This window comes from Meles meles, chromosome 20 (assembly GCF_922984935.1).
Source record: "Meles meles chromosome 20, mMelMel3.1 paternal haplotype, whole genome shotgun sequence".
Taxonomy (NCBI): domain Eukaryota; kingdom Metazoa; phylum Chordata; class Mammalia; order Carnivora; family Mustelidae; genus Meles; species Meles meles.
This window is the reverse complement of record NC_060085.1, coordinates 4339238-4363357: the sequence shown is the minus strand read 5'-3', so window position 1 is coordinate 4363357 and position 24120 is coordinate 4339238. Positions and strand designations below refer to the sequence as shown.

Sequence of the window (24120 nt, the reverse complement as noted above, 5' to 3'; positions counted from 1 at the left end):
CCTGATGATAAGTTTTAAAGCTTAAGGCTGAGTCTTCAGTGTTTCGCCATGGAGTGTGGTGTTCATGGTGGGTTTTTCACAAATGCCCTTTCCAGGTTAAAGAAGCCCCCTTCTATTCCTAGCTTTCTGACTGTTTTCATCATGAATGGGCCCATTTTTTCGCAAACACTGTTTCTGCCCCCGTTGAGATAATCCTGTGGGTTTTTTCATGTTGTTTTATTAAATACTACGTTTTGATCGTTTTGATTGGTTTTCCTACATTGAACCACCCTTGCATTCCTGGGATAGATAGCAGTTATACATATAATCTTTTTTTTTAGTTTAAATTCAGTTAGCCAATTTAAAGCATATCATTAGTTTAAGGTGTAAAGTGTGTGATATTGGATGCTTTATGGATATAAATATCTTTAAGGATATTTTATTCACAGGGACTGTTGGTCCGTTTTTTTCTTACGCTGTCTTTGTCTTTGGTGTTAAAGTAATTCTCACTTCATAGAACATGTTAGAAAGTAGTCCCTCCTCTTCTGTTTTCGGAAGAGTTTGAGCAGAATTGGTGTTAAGTCTGGTCTTTTTCCCTCATGACTAAAGTCATTGAGCATGTTTTCATATGCTTATTTGTCATTCTGTCTAGTGAGATGTCTGTTCAAAATGCCTGCCATTTCCTAAAAGTTGAGTTGTTTGTTCTCTTACCGAATTTGTGAGATTTCTTTATATTTCTGGGTGCCCATCCTTTGCGATAACTTTCATTGGATGGCTGGTCTCCTCCGGCTCTCAGCAGTCTTGCAAAGAGCCGAAGTTCTTGATTTTGATGCAGTCCATTTTATTGATTTTGGCTTTTCTGGTTTGGGGTGTGTGGGTGTTTGTGTGTGTCTGTGACGCAGTGTGCGCTGTTTTAGCCATTTTTAAATGGGCCATTCGTGTGCATGTACGGTACCGTGCAACCATCACTCCTTTTGGAGCTTCCAGAGCTTTTTGGTCATCCCTACTAAAACCAAACCAGTGGAATGATAACCGCTCCTCCCCCTGCCCTTGGTGACCTCTGTTCTACTTTCTGTGTCTGTGAACTTGCCATACGTAGCTCACACGCATGCAAGCGTACAATACTGGTCCTTCGTTGGTGGCCTTTCCTGCATATCGTGTTCTCGGGGCTCACCCCTGTTGCCGTGTGTGACAGGGCCTCGTGCCTTTTTAAAGCTGAATAGTATTCTGTGGGGCAGTGTACCCCCACACTTGGCTTTTCCCGCGTCTGTCTATAGACCCTTGGCTTGCTGCCGTGTTTTAGCTGCCCGGATCACTGCTGTTGGGAACGCGAGTGCAGAAATATCCCTTCGAGGTCCTGCTTTCGCTTCTGTTGGCTATATATCCAGAAGTGCAGTTACTGGAACGTATGGCAAATCTACTTTTAATATTTCGAGGAACCACCATGCTGTTTTCCTCCACAGCTGTGTTCTCGCCACGGCGTCGAGGGCAGTGGCCGAGAGAGAATTCTCCAGAGGTCGTGTGGTGCAGCTTCCTAAGTTATGTAAATGGCGCAGGGACGGGAGCCGTGGGCAGGGGGAGCTGCACTTCTGTGGGAAGCCGGTGGTTATGTGCTCGGGGCTCAAGGCGGGAGGGAGGTGCAAGGAGTATTAGATCATAAATCTTCTCTTCAAACTTCTGCTGGTAGAACCACTTTCGCAAGATTTCTCTGGTGCTTATCGCTGGGTTGGACAGTAACTGTCGGTGAGATATGTAGGCAGTCATGAGACCCTCTAAGAATGTGGCAACCAGCTCGTATCTGGTCCCTATCAGAACTGCTGTAGGTCAGCCTTCCGGACTAAAGGTGAACGTTGTCCTGCTTCTGTTCCTCATCAGTACTGAAATTTTCAGAACACGAAGCCTTCCAGTCCATTTATGTGCTTTTTCATTTCTTTCAGCAGAGTTTGGTGGCTTTTACTGTACAGTTCTTTCACCTCCTTGGTTAATTCCTAAGTGTTTTATCCTTGTTGAGGCTGTTGTAAGTAGATCGGTTTTCTTAATTTGTTTTCACTTTGATGATTGTTAGTGTATAGAAATGCAGTTGATTTTTTGTGTTGATTTTGTATCCCGTAACTTTGCTAATGTATTAGTTCTGCGTGTGTATGGGAGGTGTCCTAGGTTTTCGACAGATAAGAGGTTATCATCTGCTTAACCGATAATTTTACTTTTTCCTTCTCGATTTAGGTGCCTTTTTCTTTTTCTTGCCTTGTGCTCCGACGGCGACTTGCAGCGCTCTTGTCAGCTGGCAGTGGTGACCAGTGTCCCAGCCTTGTTGCTGATCTTAGAGGGAGAGGGCTCAGCCTTTCACCACTGAGCGTGACGTCGGCTGTGGGTCTGCCACGTGGCTGTGGCTCGTATTGCGTTGAGGCAGTTTCCTTCTGTTTATAGTTTGCTGAGTGTTTTTTTTTTTTAATCACAGGAAGGTGTTGAATTGTGTCCGGTGCTCTTTCTGCATTATTGAGATGACCATGTGATTTTTGTGGGGTTTTTTTTTTTCATATTGTTACACCTCCGATAATTTTATACTTAGGGAAAAAGTATTTAATGATAACCCAGGCCAGGGGCCGTGTACCCCCCGTGATCCTCACACAGCCTCTCTGAGTTTGGCCTTCCCTTCTAGCCTTTCTCCTGGCACACTGTTCTTTTGCTTTTCCGTGGTCCTTAAATGCGTGTGTGTGTGTGTGTGTGTGTGTGTGTGTGTGTGTGTGTGTGTTTGTCTGCCGTCTGGCTTTCCCACTAGAACGTCAGCTCCGGAGGGCGGCGGCCCAGCAGTCATGCTCTGGGCTGTGTGCTGGCCTCCAGCGCGGAGATGGCCCCGGGTAGATATCTGTGCAACGAGTGAGTGCGTGGACCGATGGATTCTGGAGGGGCAGCCGTGTACGCCCAGAAGCCTTGGGACACGGTTGGCAACCCCCAGCTTTTTAAAAACAGGAGAAAGTCCTAGAATAGGAAATTCACCAGCTTTAATGAACAATTCCGTGGCCCTCTGGTGCCTTCACCATGTCACACAATCACCACCTGTACCTGGTCCCAAAGTACGTTCTTCCGCCCCCAAAGGAAGACCTGTCTCCAGTGTGACCCTTGGTGTCTGGCTCCTTCGACTTGGTGGAACTGTAGGAGCTCGTCCACATGGTAACCTGTATCAGAACCTCGTTCTTTTTCACGGCTGCGTAGCACCCCGCAGCATGGCCGTCTCCCCGCTTGTCTCCTCATTCGTCCGCCGACGGCCGCTGGCGCTGTTGGCTGTTTGTGGGCGTCGTCAGTCGTCTGCTGCCGTGAACACAGACGTGCGTGTGCCGGTTTGAACACCAGGTTCCGTTCCTTTGGGCGGATACCTAGTGGACTCGCTGGGTCATGCAGGATTTCTGCTTAACTTCTTTCTCTGTCTCTTTTTAAAGTAATTTCCTCGCCCGTCATGGGGCGCAAACTCATGACCCTGCGATGGGCCAGATGCTCTTCCAGCCGAGCCAGCCAGGCGCCCCAATGTGTAACTTTCGAAGGGACCACCAAACTGTTCTCTGCAGTCGCTGCATTTTCCGTTCCCGCCAGCAGCGGGTGCGGGTTCGAGTCTCCTCTGCATCCCTGTCAGTGCCTCCTGCCCTTTTTCGCTTACTGGGCTTCCCAGTCATGGCCGTCCTGCTGGGTGTGAAACGGCATCTCGTGGTGGTTTTGAATTGCATTTCCAGAGTGACCGATGAGGCCAAGGATCTTCCCCTGTGCTGCTTGGCCAGTTGCAGATCTTCTTTGAAGAAACTTGTATTCAGGTGTTTCGCCCATTTTTTGAACTGGGTAGTCTGTCTTTTTGTTGTTGAGCTGTGTAAGAGTTTTGTATGAATTCTGGATAGGTCCCTGTTTTTAAACGCCGACGGCAAAGCACATTATGGGGCGGAATGAATGGAAGTGAATGTTCCCGAGTTAGGAGCTCAGGGTCATCTAGGGGGATCCAGACGGTTGCCCTCTGACCCCATGTTGACCCAGAAGCCTGTATGAGCTGTGGCTGATTTATTCCTGTGGAAAGTGAATTAGAGCATCGGTTGTGGCCTGGGAGAGCGAGGCTCAGGCTGCCCCAGGACAAGGGAGGGTGTTCAGGACAGGTAAGTTGGTCCTAGCTGTCCTAGAACCAATCAAGGGAGTGGAGTTTTGCTGAAACACTTCCTTAATGTTGTCTTGGAAGTGGCCGGATGCACTTGAAGTCCTTGTTTCAGTGTGTGAATTACATTTCGTACAGTGGCCACTCAGTAGAAATAGTTAAGCCCCCCACGTAATTGTTTTTAGTAGCCGTATTTAAAAAGGTCAAAAAAGAAACTGGTGAAATTAATTTTAATAATGTAAGTCAGCCTGCTCTATCTAAAACATTATCATCTCAACATGTCATCCATATTTTCGAATTCCTGAGATACTTTGCATTCTTTTTTCATACTAGGTCTTGGAAGTGTGGTGTGTCTACGACACATACTGAATCATGCCAGTTTGGACATGACATTTTATCCGAAAGACTTGATCTGTATTTAGATTCCACGAGATTCACATTTGGAGAAAGAAGGAGGTTCACAGACTCCAGTTGCCACCGCCGTCCATAAGGGTTTTCACTAACAGCCCGGTATGGACGATCTCATAGTCCATGATACTGTTTTTTGGTAACCTTTAGTTCTGAATTAATTGTAGAAACACAGAAGAGTTGCAGAGAACGTGCGGAGTCCCCGTGTTCTGCACGCCCCGCTTCCCTCATGTCTGTGTTCCCCATGACCATGCTATTGCTTTGGGTTGGTAGATGTTATTAACAGACTTCGGGTTTCCCCGTTCTCTGGTGTTCTTTCTCTGTTTGGGATCTGCGGCAGGAGCCTGCACGGCATGTAACGTCAGGTCTCTCTTGCCTCCTTCAGTCTGTGACGGTTTATCTGCTTTTCCTCATCTTCTCTGACCTTGGTGTTTTAAAAATACTCTGGCCATGCATTTTGGAGAATGCCCACCAACTTGGGCTTGCTTGGTGTATTTTCATGATTACAAGGGGTTGCAGATTTTGGTGAGAAGATGACAGAGGAGAAGAGCCCTCCCCGCCCCCATCATATCGTCCTAGGGAGGACCTGACGCTAACTTGACTTACAACTGGGGACGTTAACCTCGATCCCTTTGTTAAGGCGCTGTCTGCCGGGCTTCCCTGCCGTCATCACTCTCTTTCCATATTCTGCTAGTTGTTAGAAGCGAGTCAAGTCCGGCCCACACTCAGGCAGAGAGAAATTAAGCTCCACATCCTGGTGGGCATCGTTCAAACCACCCTGGTAACTAGTATCTCTTTGGAGGAGATATGCCGAAAGTACGCAATTGACCTGTCTCTTGTTCAAGTTTCTTCTAGTTTTAGCCATCTGTCAGTGGTGTTCTATGATGCGCTGTTTCCTTCATTTCTTTCATTAGTCACTGGAATTTTTCTGTAAGGAAGTATCCGTTCTCCCCCATCGATGTACTTATTCACTCATTCATTTATATCAACATGCATTCATGGATATTTGTTTTTTTTCCTGTGGGTTATGATAGGTATATGTATATATTAGTATATAATATAATTATGTATTATAATCTATTATTATCTTCAAACTATTCTCACTCTAGCTAGTGGGCCCCCCCTTGGGGGGCCTCTGTCCCTTTTCGTTATGTTCCCATCATTTTTTGGGTCCTTCCCTCACTTTCAGGCACCACAGGGTGCTTGGGCTTGCCTTGGGTTTCCCTTCTCTAGCCCTAGAATCAGCCATGTCTGCAGGGGCCCTGCTCCCTGTTACAAAAGAGTGGGACGTAAAAACCAAGATCTGGGAGTGAAGTGTGCTTTTGCTCGTGGGGCATGACCGCGTTTGAGCCTCTCCTGGGACAGAGCTGGGGAGTATGTGCGCTTATCCCACTGACCCTTGAGCGGCACAAGTTTGAGCTGTGTGGGTCCACATTGATGTGGCGGCTTATTTGGATAAATACTGTTCAGGACTATGAGCGTATTTTTTCTTCCTTATGATTTTTAAAGTAATGTGTGTTTTTCTCTAGCTTACTTTGTATTGTTAGAGAGCAGGGTATATGATAATACAACTTTGGTCAACAGTAGGCTGTTAGTTGTTAAATTTGGGTGGGGGGTCAGAAGTTTATATGAAGATTTTTGACTGCTGTGGGGGGAGGAGGGAGATCGGCGGCCCTAACCCCTAAGTTGGGCAGGGTCACCTGTGCTTCCCACCCCCGCCTGCGTGTTATATCTGTGTCCGTCTGTCGGCACGTAGATCACAGTAACCATCAGCTCATACCGATGCCTCCCTCTCTGGTCCTGCACCAACAAGCCTTTTCTAGCATTCTTCTGTTGCTTCGCTTAACTTTCTCTGAGGGGAGATACCTGACCCTCATTATCTACAACATATTTGCTTATTGTTGAAGTCCAGCGGATTGGGAAAGTAGTTTCGAAATGGCTGGCCAGTACTCCTAGGAGAAGTAAATTGACTTGCCGGAGTACAGTGTCTGTGTGTAGTTTTTTTGGTCTTGGGCCTTCTGATGTCTGGCTAAAACATGGCTTCTTCACTGGGTCATTTATTTTTTTTTTTTTTAAAGATTTTACTTATTATTTTTTGAGAGAGAGAGACACAGCAGGAGAGGGAACACAAGCAGGGGGAGTGGGAGAGGGAGAAGAAGGCTTCCTGCAGAGCCGGGAGCCCGATGTAGGGTCGATCCCAGGACCCTGGGATTATGACCTGAGCTGAAGGCAGACACTTAACCAACTGAGCCACCCAGGCGCCCCCGCCCCAGGTCATTTATGGCAGCTCTGCCCTCCCTCTTGGCGCCGTGGTCATGTCTACATGTATAATGTAGTCAGATTGAACCGTCACAGTCTACATGCCATCTTGGACCCCTCCTCCTGCCTGTCGGGTTATTATCTTTATTGTTTTAGTTTGTTTCTAGTGGAATTCACTCTGGGTTCTGTCACGCGGTCATGCATCTGCCACAATAGTGTGCAGAGCAGTTCCAGCCCCCAGACCCCCGCACACTGTCCCTTAGCAGCCAGGCCCCTGCCCCCGTCGGTCCCTTGTAAGCACTCCCTGGAGTTTGGCCTCTTCCAGATTGTCCCAGAACTGGGGCCCCACGGCATGCAGCCCCCTGTCAGGACAGAATGTAGTCGCCCGTGTCGTCTGAACGCGTCGCTCGCTCTCCCTCGTTGTGTGGCTGCGCTGCAGGCCGTTTCCCCGCGGGTGGCGTCAAGGACATCGCGGTGGTTTCCGGTTCTGGGTGATTATGAACACAGTTGCCCTAAACGTGCCCGTACCGGTTTTTGTGAGAATGTGAGTTTTGGGTTCCCGTGCATAGCGATCCCAGCTGGTGCGGGGCCGCTGGTCGCAGGGAGCGGGCGTGTCTGGTTTTATGGGACGTGTCGCTGCGCGCCGCAGTGATGCTCCGCGGTCCCGCCTGCGCTCGGGCGGCCGCTGGTCTGCGGGGGTGCGCCGTCGTAGCTCTCTTCTTAACAAGTAGCTCTGGGGAGATACAGTGCACCTGCCGTAGCGTCCACGCGCTGAGCGTGCGCAGTCCACTGGTGTTTAGTGGGTTCGCAGTGGGGCAGCCGTCACCCCAGATGCCAGAACGTCCCTCACCCGCCAGGAAACTGTCCCCATTAGCCGTCGCTCCTCATCCCCGCCCCCCCAGTCCCTCACGGCCACGAAGCCGCTTCTAGCGGTGGATTTGCCTGTTCTGAACCCTTCGAATAAACGGAAGCATGCGGTGCGCGGCCCCTTCGGACTTGCAGCTTCTGGTTAGGGAAACGTCTTCGGAGCTCGTCCGCGTCGTAGCGGCATCGGCACCGCACTCCTTCCGTGGCTGCAGACACCCCCGCCCGCGCACGGACCCGTGTTGTCTGTCAGCCGTGCGTGGTTGCCACCGCCCGCACTGGGAGTGCAGAGATGCCGCCGCTTCTCGGGGGGCAGGTGGCGGGAGCGGAGCTGCCGGCTCACACGGTCACCCACGTTTCATGTCCGTGAGTGGTGCCGCACTGTCCTCCGTAGCCACCGCGTTTACGCCCGCAGCCGTGCCAGCGCCCCGCCTCTCCACGCCTCTCCACGTCCTCGTCGGCGCTTCCTGTCTGTCTGACTCTAGGCATCCTAGTGGATGCGGACTCGTACCCGCAAACCCAGTCCGAAATCCCGCAGCCCGAATCCGTAGAGTGACCTGCCGGCTGACGACAGTCCGCGTCTTTCCGTGGGTTCGTTTGCAGGTCGTGTGTTTCCTTTGGTGACGGTTCGGAACTTGGGTTGTTTTGTTGTTGTTAGTTGGGGTGTTTCCTTATTGTTGGGTTTTAAGGGTTTTGAATACACTGCGGGTACAGGTATCTTAATACTGCGAGGGTCTTGTGGGGACTCATTCAGCAAGAGCTGGGAGACGTGTAGGGAAAGGCTTACTGTGAGGCCTGCGGGTGCGCGGGGGTTGGCACGGGCGGAGAGGACCAGGAGACGCTCTTCAGGTGAAGGCGCCGTGGGATTTGTTTTCTCCGTCGGTGCCCGCGGTTCTTGGTCACGCCACTTCAGAGAGCGAAGAGGTAAACCGCAGAGTGGAGGGCAGCAAAGCAAACGTCATTGAGCAACAGCAAAGTGACAGGACAAAGCTCCCAACAAGGGAGGGGACCCAAAGGGGTCGCCTCTGGAGTTTCTGCGTCTAGGGGTTTTTATGGGCTTGGCAGGCTGTTTTAATCCGATTAATGCTTCTTGCACCTGTCACCCAGTCGGATTTTTGTCCCCCATCTACTGTATGGGAACAGGTAGAGGATTCCTTCCAGGGTGGTGTAGGAATCCTACTAAGGGTGGTTTTCCCTTGGGAGGGTGGCCCTTGTCCCTGCCTGCCCGCCTTCCAACTGTCCTTCATCAAAAGCAGCAGCGCTGTGGACGCAGAGAGTCAGGGGCACTTGGGTTCCGAAGGGAGGCTGGGAGGCTGGGAGGTTGGGTGGTTGGGTGGTTGGCAGGGCAACCCACGCCAGGCGCACTGGCAAGCCACTGGAGTGTGCTGTCTGGGCGTGGGGGGGAGCCGCTTGCTCTGTAAAGAGCCTCTCGGGCCCGTGTGTGGGCAGTGGATGTGCTGTTAGACCGTCCCCCGCTGCTTCTGGGTTCATCTGCCTCTGGTCAGGGCTCCAGAATGCCCAGCAGAGCGCCCATCTCATGCCCGTCCCAGATTGTGTTGTGGTGCCACGGTCACATTACAGAGCATACCTGCTTCCACGTTTCCCGGAAGTGATTCGGTGGCTGCCAAACAGGAAGTACTTGTCTGTCCCAGAAGGGGGTGGGTGGGGCTGGGGAGCTGGGGCGCTTTGCTGTCCACATGGGAGGGAGGCGCCAGGGCTTGGTCTAGGGCATGGTGCGCGGGTGTGGGGGACGGAGCTGGAGGGCCGCTGCCCCTCCCTGAGTGCGTGGGCCCTGAGGACGTGACCTGTGCCTTACCTTCACCCCCCGCCCCCAATTGGTGACCCCGTGATTTACCTGCTCGTGTTCACGGCCCATTGCCCTTGGCTTGGAGTTGCTGTTTTGGTTTGGTTTTGAGTCATTAGCTGAGGCCGGCGGCAGGACTCGGCCGTTCTAGATCTAAGGCATCATTTGATGTGACTTCATTTTCCTTGGGAATCCTCTTAGATCTGACTTTCTCTTTTTCAAAGTCAAGCTGGTTCCTCTGAGTCCCGAGTTTCTGGCTCGGAGTGGTTGGCAAAACCGAGAGGAGAGAAGGAAATCAGTTGTGAAACGGGAAGGAGAGGTTTTCTACACTCAAAGCGTCTGTTCTTTATTTCTCCTGCTGCACCCCCCCCCCCACTACCGCCTCACCCCCCCCACCCCCACTCCCTGCGCAGCCCGCGGCCCCTCCTGCGCCCTGCGGGTGTTTGTCAGGACGTGAGTGCTGTCCTGGGCTCACTTTGGCCAACTGCTCCGTGGTGAGATGCCCCATCGGTGTGATGATACACTCTGGGACGGGAGACACCTATCGGGGTGCGCTCTGACTTGAAGAGAGAGCCCGGTTTTCAGAAGTGGTCGAGTGTAAACAAGTTCATTTTGGTTATTAGCTGCTAATATTAGCTGTCCTCCCTGCCCTCCACCCCACCCCCTGTAACGAGCTATTATTGGACACTGAGCCCCAGCCGTCACTAACCCTCAGTGGCATCTGAGGTCACAGGAAAGGCATTTTGGTACATTTTATTGGGAAGTTTGCATAGTTTTATTTGAAAGGGTTTTTGGTTTTGTTTTAAAGCGAATTACAGCAGCGCTTGCCAGCTTCTGAGCCATGAGCCCTCAGAGGCTTGGGCGCATCCTGGCTGACTTGTGATCTGGGGAAATAGCCACGTGAACCGTGTGGTAGGGTTGGCAACGAGCTGGCGGGGGTCCCAGGGCCACCGAATCCTGCAGTCCTCCATCCCCCCGTGCCTGTCCCCCCCATTGGCCTGCAGAGACCCTCTCTTTTAGGCTGGGCAGGGCTTTTCCCCCCGGCCCTCCACTTAAATTGAGACTTGGTACGTGAGAGCCGGTCGTGAAGGGTGGGGTGGAGAGCTCACATTCTCCCCTCCCAGCCTGCCCGCACTTCTAGGGTCACCACTAGCTCGGCCCTGTGCCCACACAGGGGTCAGCTCTTGGGGGCTCCGCAGAGCTCTGGAGGCAGGCAGCCCTCTGCACAGGGACCGTTGGCTGGTTCTGGCAGCCCGGGGGGCCCAGCCTCACTGGGGGAGTGCTGAGCAGCCGGGACAGAACAGACTTGGTGCCGGAGGCTGCCGAGTTGTGACAGGCCACGTAAGTGCCAGCCCGCTGTGCTGTGTGGCTCCGGTGGCCTTTCCCCGCAGCGTCCTGCTGTTCCTCGGGGGGCCCAGAAGCACCTCTGTTTCCTAGAGGGCAGCGTCTGGAGTGGCGCAAAGAAGCACCTTGTCAGAGCACATGTGCGTGAGGAGAGGCCCAGCCTGACCCGCGACGCGGCGGGGACGGTCCGCCCTCCGGCCTGGCTCCTCACCAGTACCGTCTGGGCTCCTGGAGAAGGGGACGGAGGAGTCGGCCTGGACTCCGCTTCCCTGGGGTCTCTCCTGCCTGCCTACCGCACTTCCCGTGAAGGTGGCCATCACGTAACTGAGTCATTTGCACGGCCACCCCCAGAGTGAGGGAGGGGTGCAGGCGAGGGGGTCGGGCAGGCCGGACTACCAACCTTAGGCCACCCCGGGCTCACTCAGGGCCCAGCTCTGGGCTCCTGCGTCCTCAGGTCTGACCGTTCATCACGGCCGAGCAGCCGTGCGGCGGGCAGAGGCGGCCCGATGGACGCCCTTCCCGGCCAGAGGCGCGGTCTCTTCTCGCTCCTCGCCATGTACACCCGGAAGCCTATGGTTTTATTGCCTCCCCTCACTGAGGCTCAGAGCGGTGGTGCGGCTTGTCCCGGGTCTCACGGGGAGTCGGTGGCAAGGCTGCTCTGGCGTCCAGAAGGTCTTGGACCCCAGAGCCCACGGTTTTCAGCCCACGTTGCCCCGTTTTCCTTAAGCCTTTTAAAGTCGTTTTCTGCCCCTAACTACGGAGGTGATGTGTGTGGGCCGCAGGGAATCGCAGTCCGCTCTCCAGTCTGTCCTGGAAGTCACTGTAAGCAGTTAGTGACGTCCTTCCAGAAACAGTTTTTTTCCGTGGGGCTTGTCTATGCGAGAGACAGACAGGGAGGGAGGGAGGGAGATGCGTTTTAAAACAAGTCTCTGTGGACCCCCCACATCGGCGCCCCGAACTCTGCCTCGTTGTTCACGACGGCTGCGCAGCGCTCCCTCTAGCTTGCACGGGCTGTAATGTCCCTGACGGCTCCTGTGCACGGACGCTGCGCACCTCGAGGCCTCTCACTTCGGGCGTGCCTCGGTGACCCTCCTGGAACCTCGGAGTCCTGGAAGTGGAATTTCGGGTCTGGCGGTGGCGGCTGTGCATGGAGCTGCCCTTGCTCTTTCCCGGGCGCCCCTGCTGTCCCCTGCGAGCGCACCGTGGGAGCCGGGGGCCCGGGCGTGGCAGGGCAGTGTCCACAGGAAGACGCCAGAGGCCGTGGTCCGTGGACTCCAGTGCCTGACCTTTGTTGGTTCACGTGGCCTTGACAAATGATTAAATGCCACCAAACCTCAGCTTCCTCTCGTGACGTGTGATGAGGGCGGTGACTAAGCCCCAGAGCATTTGCGCGCGGGAAGTGAGCGGCTGGGTACAGCCTGTGGCGCGGCGCCTGGCCCCAGGGACGGCTCCCTGAGTGGTGCTGGTGGCAGCGTGGCCGCTGGAAGCAGAGAGCGAAGTGTCCACCGAGTGGACCCAGGGCCGGAGGGTTTTGTTGGGCTCCTCGGGGCTCCTAGAAGGGCCCTGTCTGTGCCCTGGGCCCCGGTACCAGGAGGGAGTCCGTCTGCGGCAGGCGGTCCGCAGAAGCCCCGGGCGGAGCTGTGAGCAGGGCTGATTGGAGCAAAGCCTGTGCCTTGAGAGTCTGTTGAATGTAGAAAACTTGAAGATCCCTACAGAAGTGGAGAGAGGAGCAGAGCAGACCGCGGGGCCACAGGGCGCTGCTCACTGCTCGTCCCAGCGTTATTTTTTTTTTTTTTTTAAAGATTTTATTTACTTGTCAGAGAGAGAGAGTACACACAAGCAGGCAGAGAGGCAGGCAGAGAGGGAGGAGGAAGCAGGCTCCCCGCCGAGCAAGGAGCCCGATGCGGGACTCGATCCCAGGACCCCAGGATCATGACCTGAGCCGAAGGCAGTGGCTTAACCAACTGAGCCACCCAGGCGTCCCTCCAGCGTTATTTTGAAGCAAGTGCGAGACGAGACGGCCTGCCTTTTACTCTGTAAATGTTTCAGTCTGTGTCTGTAAACAATAAGACTCTTTTAAAGTATTTAACCACAACGTCATGCAGATTAACAGTTCCTAAGATCAAATGTCCAGTGTCCGTTTTATTTTATTTTCACGTATACGTATATTTTAATAATTTGTTCAGATCGGGATTCAGAGAAGGTCGACGTCTCGTTGCTGGTCGCTGCGTTTCTTAAGCTTCTGTGAATCTCGCTTGTCTCTTCTCCCTTGCAAAGCATCTTAAGCTGTATGGGTTGTCCCGTGGGGAGGTTACGGACTAGAGCCCTGTAAGCTGGCAGGTAGATACAGGGCCACAATCAGGTTCACGTTTAACTATGTTTTTGAACCCTGAGGCCTTCTAAAAGGGATGTCAGACAGAAGTGCGGGCAGGGCCCAGATGGCCGGGACTTCGCCCCGAGGCCCTCCTCAGCTGGTGTGTTCTGAGGGGCACACGGGGTGGGGCAGTCAACCCATGGGTCCTCCAGGGCCAGCCCACCCTGCTGCAGAAGAGGGTGGGGCCCGAGGTGGTCGAGGGCAGCAGCTGAAACCACAGGTGTGGTCAGCCACCCCACGGCGGTGGGCGGTGGGCCGTGGCCGGGGCTCCCGTGGCCTGGACTGCCCGAACGCGGTGGATGAGTCCACGCGCCGTCAGCTTGGGCCCTGACACCAGTTTGTCCGGTTCCTCTGCGTCCTAGTCTGCTGAGTCTGGAGAGACACGCTGGCCCGTGGCCAGCATCCTGGATAGTGGGTGGCTGCCCGTGGCCCGCGCCGAGAACGTTGGAGGCCAGCTTCGGCTGCCTTTGCTGAGAGTGGGGCACCCGTAGGGTCTGGCTGGAAGGACAAGGATGTTGCTCTTGGGACTGTGGGCCCAGCACACCCTGAACTGGGGTGCTTCTCACCCAACACGCTGCTCTTGGAGGTGTTGCCGTGCCGCCTGCGTCTCCTGAGAAGCCACTGGTTTCCCGGGCTGGGGGTGTCGCAGGCCAGATGGAGGTCTCCGCGGAGAGGGAGCTCTGGTCAGCCCTTCTCAGTGCGCTGTGATGCACACCTCAGCTGCCGGCGGCTAGGCACACAGTGGGCACTTGGGGAAGGCCTCCGCCTGGCCCACGTGCTGCGTGCCCAGCTCTGGGGAGCCCTAAAGCGCCCCTCCTGCTTGGCTCCAGGGGCCAGGGCTTCCAACGAGTGCAGGCCACCCGTGTGGCACCAGGCAGCTCGCCCGCCTGTGCAGTTTCTTCGTCCGCGAAACGGGGCCGCTGAGAGCATCCGCACTATGAAGCCGTCGCATGTGTTAAGTGCTTAGAAAAGTGCCTGGCCATGGTAGACGCCGGTGGATGCCGGGCATGGCGGGCTTGGCCCTGGGCCTTCCGCTCCACCCCTGCGTGTGGCAGCTAGAGCCGCAGAGCAGCCCTTCGGCGGCCCCGTGAGCTCCTGTTTTCCTGCTGGCAGATCCTGTGGCTTCAGTCACTGTCTGGCGGGTCTCCCAGGTGACCTCCTACAGCCTAGAGCTCTTTCTGGTAAAAGCGATAGCTTCCCTTTCTCCACGGCACCAAGCTGAGGCCATTAGCTGCTTTTGCACTGAGTCCCCTCACAGAATTTCCAGGGAAATAGCGAGACATCTGGAGGAGGCGGAGGAGGGCGTTAGCAAGCCCCCCCCCCCCACCGCCCCGCCATCCCCTGGCTTCTGCACTTACAGCACGTGGCTGCGCTCCGTGGACGGTCTCTCCAGCCCGTGTCATTTTGGAGCAAGCCCCAGACGCCATGATTTCGTCTGTCCCTGTCTCAGAACGTGTCTCTAAGAGACGACGACTGCTTTTTTAATAATAAAATAGTAAGACCAGTATCACACCTACAAATGAGCAGTTCCTTAACGTGCAGTGTGGAAAGTTTTTTTCCTGTTGGAATCGGGATCCACAGGTAAGACCGCCGAGCTGTGATTCGTGAGTTGGCCCGGTGAAGAGGCGTAAAGAAGGGAAGAGTCTCCCTGTACCGCTGCTTCTCTCGGCAGTTTACGCGTGAAGAGACCGGCTCATTTGTCCTGGGTCGTTTGGCGTCACCGGCTCTCTGTCGTTTCTGTACGCGTGCCGTTTGCCATCCAGCGCCGTCCTCTAATTCGTGTGTTCCCAGTCCACGTGGACTAGAATGTGGAGTGAATCCTCCCTGGGAGGTGGTGCGATGGCCTCGTCTCTGGTCCGTGTTCGGGCTGTTGGCCGCAGCGGGTGAACAGCGCCCCCTTCCCTGACCCACTGGGAGGACAGAACGGCGGTGCTCAAGTTTCTGCCGCACGCGGTAGCTGGAGACGTCCGTGCAGGCTGCCTCTCGGGTCTTCTGTGTTTTCACCTCGTGGAACGGCAGGACAAATGCTTGATATGGGTTTTCTTGGTGCTTTTTTTGTTTTTTTCTCTCCCTTTATTTGCCAGGTTCAGACCCCGCCCCTATAGTGGCGTCCTGCAAGCCAGAGGAGGTTTGCTTCCTGGGACACAGATCTGGGCTTGTTCTTTCTTTCTTATTTTTTTTTAAGGGTTGCTGTTGTTTTTTTAAAGATTTTATTTATTTTTTTGACAAAGAGAGAGAGTGTACAAGCAGGGGGACTGGCAGGGAGAGGGAGAAACAGGCTCCCGCTGAGCAGAGAACCCAACGTGGGGCTCAGTCAACGTGGGGCTGGGATCATGACCTGAGCCGAAGGCAGACGCCCAAACACCATGCCACCCAGGCGTCCCTGGGCTTGCTTGTTCCTTCTCAGTCCAGATCCCCCCCCCCCCCGTAGACACTTCTGCCCCCAGGATGTGGCCAAGGCCCATCTCTCCAGGTCACCTGTTGCCAGCGCAGTCCTCCCTCCCTTTCCAGCTATAGCCATCTGGACTGTTGGGGCTCTAGGAAGGTCTGTGCTGTGGCCTGTGCAGCTTCTCCCCACCCCCTTCTTGACTGACTCATGGCCCCTCTCTAACTCTAACCCTAACCCTTCAAGGTGGCCCCCTGTCTACCCCCACTGTTGGGTCATGCTCTGCTCTTGCCTGTCTTAACGTCTCATTCCTTGGACAAAAATGTCCTGAGTGCAGGATGGGTCCCCACAGTCCCTGCCCCCAAGGGGTTCCCAGGTTGGTGGGGACACCGCCCCGCTGCGACAATTGCCTCCGTGAGGTTGGCAGGTACCGTGCAGGCATGGGGGGGCGTGAGCTGCATTCAGGGGTGCGGTAGAGTTTGATATGGGGGCTTCTTTCTCTTCCTTAGCGAGCAGTTGGAAAGCAGCTGGCCGGCGGCCCTGGAGCAGAGATCCCCATGGCTCGCCTTCACCCTCTTCCTGGGATTGCCGACCCTCCACGTAGGCAGGAGGAAGAATGATGCTGAGCCTTCCTCTCTACACTGAGTGTTTGACTTGGGAAGGCCAGCGCCCCCTAGGCCGACCTCCTCACCCCTCATCACTCAGACCAGGTCACATGTCCACCTCGGGCCAGGGGAACAGTTTCCAAGTCTGCTTTAGATGGGCCGGGGGTGGAAACCATTCCTGCTGACCCTGAGGGCTGCTGCGGGGAGAGCGAGGCCCGAGTTACCTTACTGGTTGGCACTGCCTTGGGAAGGCCTCTTTGCGTGTCTTCTCTGTACAGGCTTGAGGCTCCCAGAAGGCAGAGTCTGTGTCTCTTTCATTCAGCAGGTGCACCTTCTGCTTGTGGCCTAAATGGGGGGGAGGGGCGAGTTGTCCACACGCAACTGCAGGACCGCGCTCCTGTCCCCTTTATTCAGACACGGGCACAGGGCAGGCCGGTGTCCCACGCCCAGGTGTCGCCCATCCATCAGAGCTCAAAAAACCCAGCATGGCTCACATAAACCCTGCGACCGCTGGCCAGGGAGACGGAGGAGGAGAGGGAGGGGGTGAGGCGGCCCGAGCCCCTGGCTGCAGTCAGAGTGGCAGGAATGAGGCTCAGCCCTGGCCTCTGCTCCCTCTTCCCCCCAGGACTGTGACCCTGCCGGTCTGGGTAGAGGGAAGGGTGGAAGAAAGAGCGTGGGCATGCCTGTGTGGGAGGCTCCGTGCTTCTCTTCCTTCCTTACCCCTGCCTGCCCCATCCTGAAGTGAGAGCCCCTTCACCAGCACCCCAGCTCCTAGGTTTTCTCTCCTGCTGGAGAGCATTTTTAAAAATTGCCTATAATTCACGTATCAGAAAATTCCGTTTTAAAACGTCCAAAGTCCGTGGTTTTTTAGTATATTCACAGTGTTCTGTGGCCATCAGTCTTCTAATTGTAGAACATTCCCTCACCCCAGAAAACAGCCTCATCCCCACCAGCGGTCACTCCTCATCCCTAGGCCCCGGTTCCTGACAACTACAAGTTCCCCTCCCGTCCGTGGAGGGGCCCGTTCTAGACGTGTCACACACGTGGACTTAGACCGTGTGGCCTTCTGCGTCTGAGCGCCGTGGGCTCAGGGTCCGTCCCCCCGGGCAGCGCCTGTCGGCGTCTTGCGTGGAGGGACGCGTTATGTTCATCCGTCGTGACGCCGGGGTTGCGTCCCTTCGGACTGTGGTGAATCTGGCCGTGCCGCGGACACGGATGTGCTAGTGTTTGTGTGAACGTGTTTTCATTTCTCTTGGCTGTGTATCGGGAGACGCGTATGGGGCGGTTACTCTGCAGCAAACGTGGGGAGGGGCCCCCCCACGGCCCTCCGGGGTGACGGCCGTGGGCACGGAGCAGGGACGGCGCGCTCCAGGGGCACCCGTGAGATGTCCCTCTTCGTAGAGCCGCCGTGCTGGGGCAGGGCGGTGTGATCTCGTGGTTCGGATTGGCCTGTCCCCGATCATCAGGGATGCTGAGCATCTTCTCGTGTGCCTGTCGGCCGTTTGGACGTCTTTGGAGCTGCCCTCCCCCCTCCGCCAGGAAGGGAGCACGGGGTGGAGACTGTGGGGTCGCAGGCCTCAGGCCCCCGTACTGCCGCTCGCCAGCCGAGTCTCTAAGCCTCGGTCTCTCTGTTTGTTGATGGGTGCCGTGAGGGTCGAAGGAGAGGGGCTTCTCCACAAGCAGGAGTATGTCCAGTAACCGTCTGAGAACATCATTCTTCATGGTCTGTGTTTCTCTCGTGGAGCCTGCTTTGCTGGGTGCAGCGCAAATAGTCACTTAATTTATTTTGGATAACGGAGTAGAGAAGGAGGCGCACGAGAGAAGCATATAAGGGCCTTAGCGGGAGAGACAGGGAGGCCCGGCATAGGACGGGGAGAGGGCCACCGGCAGGGCGTGTGTCCTCTGGCTGTCCCCATGGCCTCCTGCCCGCCCCTCTGAGGTGAACTTCCTTGTCTTCTTTGTTGAAGGAGGAGCCCCGGAAGGTTTGCTTCACCTATGACCTGTTCCTGAACCTGGAGGGCAACCCGCCCGTGAACCACCTGCGCTGTGAGAAGCTCACCTTCAACAACCCCACCATTGAGTTCCGGTACAAGCTGCTGATGGCTGGCGGGGTGAGTGAGCCCCTGCTCAGACGGGCGCCGGGGGCGCCGGCCTCGGTGCTGGGGTGCCTGTGGGTCTCCCAGGCCTGTCTCTTCCGCATTGTTGGGTGCCCAAGACCTGGAGGGGCGGCCGCCCTGCGTCAGATCCAGGTGTCCCGAGTCGGTACTGGGGCGTTGTCCGCTGTGAACGACTAGTGACTAGTTACCCGCAGAGTTTCCTGGTTGACTGTGGTTAATTAGCATCTTTCTCCATGGGAAGGAGGGGTGGGAGGAACGGGCATGGGGCCAGGCTGTGAGCGTGGCGAGGCGCAGGAGCCAGCTTTGAACCGGATTGGCAAGGCTGGGCTGGGACTGCGCCATCTGGGGAGACAGCGGGGGCTCCCTGTGGGCTTCCCTGGTGATGCGCGCTGCCTGGTGGTTTTGTCCGACTGAGGCCAGGCGGAGACGTCAGCTCTCGGAACCCAGGCTTCTTGGGGAGCCATGTGGCTGGGCGTCCGTGTGTGGTGGCTGAGTGCCGGGAGCGCGGTTGAGAATTGGAGGAGGGGCGCTGGGTGTGGATGGGATGCTTGGGTGTGGAGGAGGAGGGGTGGCTTGGGGGAAGCTGGACCACATGTGCCGAGGGAGGGCCAGGTCGAGAATGTGGGGCATCCCAGAGCCCCCTGTTGGCGCCCCAGCATTGCTGGGCATTTGCCCAGCTGCCAGCCAGGAGGGCGCGGGTGCGGGCTGCAAGTGTGGGTGCGCGTGGTGGCCTGGCCGCCGCGCCCCCCCCCCCCCCCCCCCCCCCCCGGAGCACAGGAGTCTGGTTGAGCTTCTGTAGGCCTCCAGACCAGTCCTTTCTGACTCAGCTGGGGCTTTTACACTTTGTCTGTCTTTTTTTTTTTTTTTTAAAGACTTTATTTATTTGACAGAGATCACAAGCAGGCAGAGAGGCAGACAGAGAGAGAGAGGGAGAGGGAAGCAGGCTCCCCGCTGAGCAGAGAGCCCGATGCGGGACTCGATCCCAGGGCCCTGGGACCATGACCTGAGCCGAAGGCAGAGGCTTAACCCACTGAGCCACCCAGGCGCCCCTGTTTTTCTTTTTTAATAAAGGCACTCACTTAGTCATTGTAGACAATTTGATTATGTTCTGCCAGGTTCTTTGTAAGAAATGAGTCTGTGATCACCATCCAGCGCGTGACGGCTGATGGGAGCAGACAGGGAGGTGCCGGCACCCGTTCACAGAGGCACGCGTCCTGAAGCTTGCCTGGGCGTCCCGGAAGAGCCGAGGAGGTGGGCGGGGCTGCCGGGGTCCGGGGTGCTCCCCAGCTCGGCTTCGCCACCTTCTCTCCGCAGCCGGATGCCTCCCAGAGCCTGTCTCCCAGAGGCTGCGTAGCCAGCCTGGCTTTGGGAGGCACACGGCGCTTAGCATTCCTGGCCTCTCAGAGCTCCAGGACCCTGGAGGGACTGTCCCCGCTGCCCCCTGCGTAAGGAGGTTTTCTTTGCTAAGAAGAGATGAAGGCTCGATGTGCATCATCAAATAGAACTGGAGGGCGGAGGCGGCGACGGGGAGAGGTTGGGAGTGCAGGTCCGGCGAGCCGTGGGGCAGGGCCAGTCGTGGAAGGAGGAGGCAGAGCCTGGCACGGTGGTCTCTGCCCGGTGCTCCTCACCCCAGGGAGGGCCCCGGAGAACTGACTGGTTGGTCAGGCACTTTCTCACCCTTTGGGGCTGTAGGCCTCTGGGGCTTGCCCTGGGCTAGTAGCAAGCAGGGCCGTCCGGTTTCAGGGCAGCTGGAGCCCTGGGTGGGGTGGCAGCCCCAGCGCGCCTGCCGCGGTCCTCCCGTGCCGTTCGGAGCAGAACGTCCCCGCTGCGGCTGCCACTTGCCGTCTCGCGGCAGCTGACTTCAGACCCACCCGAGCTGATGTCAGTGCCGAAAAAACTGAAGTCGGGAGCCGACCCGTAGGTCGGTGAGACCTGCCTTGCTGGTGGCCCCTCTGCCGGCAGTCCCCTGGAGCCCTGTGACCCCTCGCCCGAGCTGTGGGCCCTGCTCAGCAGTGGCCAGATGAGCTGTGCTCCTTGCGGGATGGTCAGAGGCCTGTCCCCTCGGCTTGCCCCATCGGCGGCTCCTTCTGTGGCCGAGGGTCTGTATTTCTGTGGGGTGCGCTGGGTCGTCACGAGGTGCGGCGCCGGAGGTGGAAGGCGATCTGTTGGCTCACTTGACCTCTCTCAGAGGGCTGCTGTCGTGGGGAGAGGGACAGGAGAGGCAATCGCCGCGTTGTCCGGGAGCCACGTCGGGCCGCGACAGTCACTCGAAGGGAGAGAGGAGGCCTGAAGGCGAGAGTGGCAGGAAATGCGAGTGAAGCAGCGTGGGGACCTGTCTGTGCCCCTGCGTCGGGTTGTAGTTGCTTCTCTGTGTCCGGCGAGTCCTCGCGAGCCTGAGAACGTGGGGCTCTGCCCGCAGCCCGGGCTGCTCGGCTGGGCTCGGGGTGCCATGGCCAGAGTGTTGTGCTCGGACAGGCTGTGGGGAGCCACCAGGGAGTCGGGGGGCCACGAGGCAGGGGCACGAGGGGCTTCGTTGTGTTGCTTTCCACCCCGTGGCCCCTGACGCCAGCCTCCTCAGAGGGTTTGGCTGGTCAGGGAATCCCAGGTGCTCAAGGTTATGAATGATGCTTTTTCTACGGAGCTAAATGCTTTCCCCCCCTTTTTTCTTTTTTTCTTTTGTCTTTTTTTTTTTTTTACTGTGCGCTCTATTCTTTTGTTCTGCCTCATCGCTCTCTGGAAGGCTCCCTCTGAGTGGCTGGCCGCTGGTCATGTTAACACGTAGTGTCAGTACTCGGACGACCTGCCCCCAAGCCTTCTCTCCTTCAGCAGGTGCGGCAGGAGCCCGGGAGCCACGCTGGACTCAGTCAGTGTTTCCCGGGGGCACCTCCCGGCAGGACCCCAGGCCCTTCCTCCTGGCAGCAGTTGGCTGACCGAGCGGGGCGCCCGCCGCCCTCCCCGCAGGCTCGTGCTGCGCCTTCTGCAGAGAGCTGTGCCCACCCCTGTGCAGTGCCCTCCTGCCTCTGCCTCCCATGCTGCCGGCTCGGTCACCTCCACCTGCTGGACCGCGCAGGAGGGCGCGCCCCGCCCCCCGCCCCCGGAGACGGGGGACGCAGCCATCTGCAGTTGCTCGCTCCACCGCGCGGCTGCCCAGTGTGGGTGTCTGGCCGGCCTCTTGCCTTTCCAAACCGTGCTTCTGGTCCTTCTAAACTGCAGTGTGCAGGTCAGCTTGGGCCACAGCTGCTTTCTCGTGCTTCTCGGCACGCTCCGCCAGTCTTCCTGGCCTGGCCCTCCTGTCTGCCGTGCTCTGGACTCTCCTTCTAGAGGCCGTGCAGCCGCACCGGGGCCCAGCCATCCTGGGACCCCGGCTTCTCTTCGCTCTACGCCTCGAGCCCGCTTCGCTCCAAGCACTCAGCCCCCAGCCCCTCGTGGAGGACAAGCCTTTGATCCTTTGGGAAAAGTGGCCTCCGGCCCTCCCTTGCTCCTCCACCAGAAGGCCGCTCCCACAGCCTCTGGCCAGGCTCCTGAAAAGGCTGACTTCCTCTTGCCGCTCAGAAATCAGCCTGCCTCCTTGCTCACTGGTAACGTCTGTCTCTTCTTTATCACTAGGTGATGGTAATGCCCGAAGGAGCAGAAACGGTGTCCAGGCCCAGCCCCGACTACCCCATGTTACCCACAATTCCACTCTCTGCCTTCTCTGACCCCAAGAAGACCAAACCGTCCCACGGCTCCAAGGTTAGTGAGGCGGAAGGCCCAGTCACCCGGGAGCACTGGGGCCCAGTGGTGGGTCCTGGGCTCAGGGAGCCCCCTCTGCAGAGCTGGACCTTCCGTTCCCAGACTCGCTCCCTTGGCATCTTCCTCTTGGAGCGCTCGGCTCCACCGGGCCGCTCCCTGCCATTGCGGAGGGTCAGCGCCTGCGGGCCGCATGGATAGCCGCGGGGCTGTGGGCTCTTCGCCCTCTTCCTCTTAAGGCCAGAGAGCCCGCCCCGTCCTCACTGCTCCCACTGTGTCCGTGGGCCTTAGGACCCCTCAGACAGGACCCCGAGAGTCTCACGTGGTTGGGGGCCACGGACAGAGCGTTTGTGCAACAGCCACAGCCGTCCAGCTCCCAGGTCTCCTGAGCGTGGCCAGAATGCCCCATCTGCCGGGGCTCGGTGCCTCCTCCCCGGGCTGTTCCAGGCTTGGCCTCTTTCTTCGGGAGCAGCTCTCGGCGCAGACTGCTTATTTAGGGGAAGGGCCAGGGGGGACAACGTGGTGAGGAGGCTCGTTTCCCCCAAGAAGAAACATTTTAGTCTCTTGTCTCAGTCCTGTTGGGCAGGCGGCACTGTGCTTCCCCGAGACCTCTCTCTGAACTGTTCAGGAGTGGTCACTGGAGCCCTTCAGATAGGGTCCTGATGTGCATACAAGCTCGTGAGTGTGCGTCCTGTTCCCCTGTAGCCGCCTACGGGGCTCTGTGTCCCGGACGTCAAGCTTATCTGGCGCTCAGGGCACCTGCCTGTCCTCCTGCCACAGACCGAATGGGTTTATCCGCTTTGCGTCTTTGTGTTTCTCTTGCTTCACTCACTTGTTGGGTGCTGTGGGCTTGGGGCGCCCCAGGTGGCCTGGGCGGAGCTCTTGGCCTGTCTTACAAGCTCTCCTCGTCAGCAACCCTGGGAGGAGAGCCGCATCAGCCAGGCAGGGTCTTTCTGGCACTTTCCACAAGGCCAGTGGGTTTCTGACATCCCGGATTTGTCTGACTTACGCTGTCCAGACGTGTGTGGCTAGAGTCCAGGCACGGCTGCGGCTCGGGGGGGTTTCTCCCCTGCTGGCCCCCGGGCCTGTCTTTCCCTGGCGCGCGTGGAGGGTAAAAGGAAGAGAAACTCTTGCAGGAGATCTGGTGGCTTCTCTCGCAGCCATCCACAGTTATCTGGGGCTCTGCGGAATAGGAGTAGGAACTAACATTTCTTCTGTATGCGTCACTTGCAGGCCACCCAGACACCGCGAGGGAATGCCCTCCTGGGTGGCCAGGACACCGCCGGGGCTGACCGGGCCGCATCTGCTGGGGCCGCTCGCAGCCTCTCTCGCCGGGTCTTTGAGAGCCCCAGGAGCCCCCCCAGTGTGTTCACTGCGCACCCCCACCCCGTCCCTGCCCCCGGCTCTTTCTCCCCTCAGGCAGTGTGACTGAGGAGGCACCTGCACGGGGGGTTCTCAGGCAGCCAAAGGCAGGTTCTTCCCCGCCGATGGCTCTCCAGCCTTCTGCTCTGAGCCGGCAGTCTCACTCCTCTCCTCGGACGGCCCAGCCTTTGTGCCAGCCTCTCTGTCCGGCTGAGGACCTTCCTTCGGGCTCCGGCTGTTCCCCCCAGATTGCTTCTCTGCAGCCTGGAGCCAAAAGGTGTGCTCGGCCAGGCCACGTACTCTGGGCTGAGGGGGCTGGGGGGGAAGGCGTGGGTCCTCGTAGGACCTTGCCCGCTGGCCTGGGAACTGCTGGAGAGTCGGGCTGCTGCAGCCGCAGCAGATCATTCCCTGACGGTTCTGTCCGTAGAGGGCGCCCTGCCAGTCAGGGATCGCAGCCTCCTGGGAGCCGGGTGGGACCCTGGGAGGCTCATACTCCCATAGGGGTGGTGCCCTCTGTCCCCCCGCCCCGGCAGCCCCCCTGGAGCGCACACGTGGGGCTTCACGGGCGTCTGCACCTCGGTCTGGTGGCAGCCGCTTGGCCCACCTGATCTCTCTCTAAAATTTGGTTCTTAGTCATTTTGGGGTGACTAACAGCTTTAAGAATGTGACTGTGATAAGTCCTTACGCCTGGGAATATCTACGTTATGCTCAAGTTAGTGTGTGATTTTACCGAGCCCATGATCTGGGGGTCCATGTGCAG

General features: G+C 57.2%; 1 protein-coding gene across 2 annotated transcripts in view; it reads left to right on the top strand.

Annotated features, from left to right (window-relative positions):
* The window catches only part of MLLT1 (MLLT1 super elongation complex subunit), a 65015-nt gene that overhangs the window by 26521 nt on the left and 14374 nt on the right, over positions 1-24120 (top strand). The window contains exons 4-5 of one of the 2 annotated variants that reach the window (XM_045990616.1): positions 18120-18263; positions 21876-22001. In XM_045990616.1, the coding sequence (XP_045846572.1) occupies positions 18120-18263; positions 21876-22001 (270 nt within the window). The remainder of the gene's footprint in view (positions 1-18119; positions 18264-21875; positions 22002-24120) is intronic. The other variant, XM_045990617.1, reaches the window with a different exon arrangement.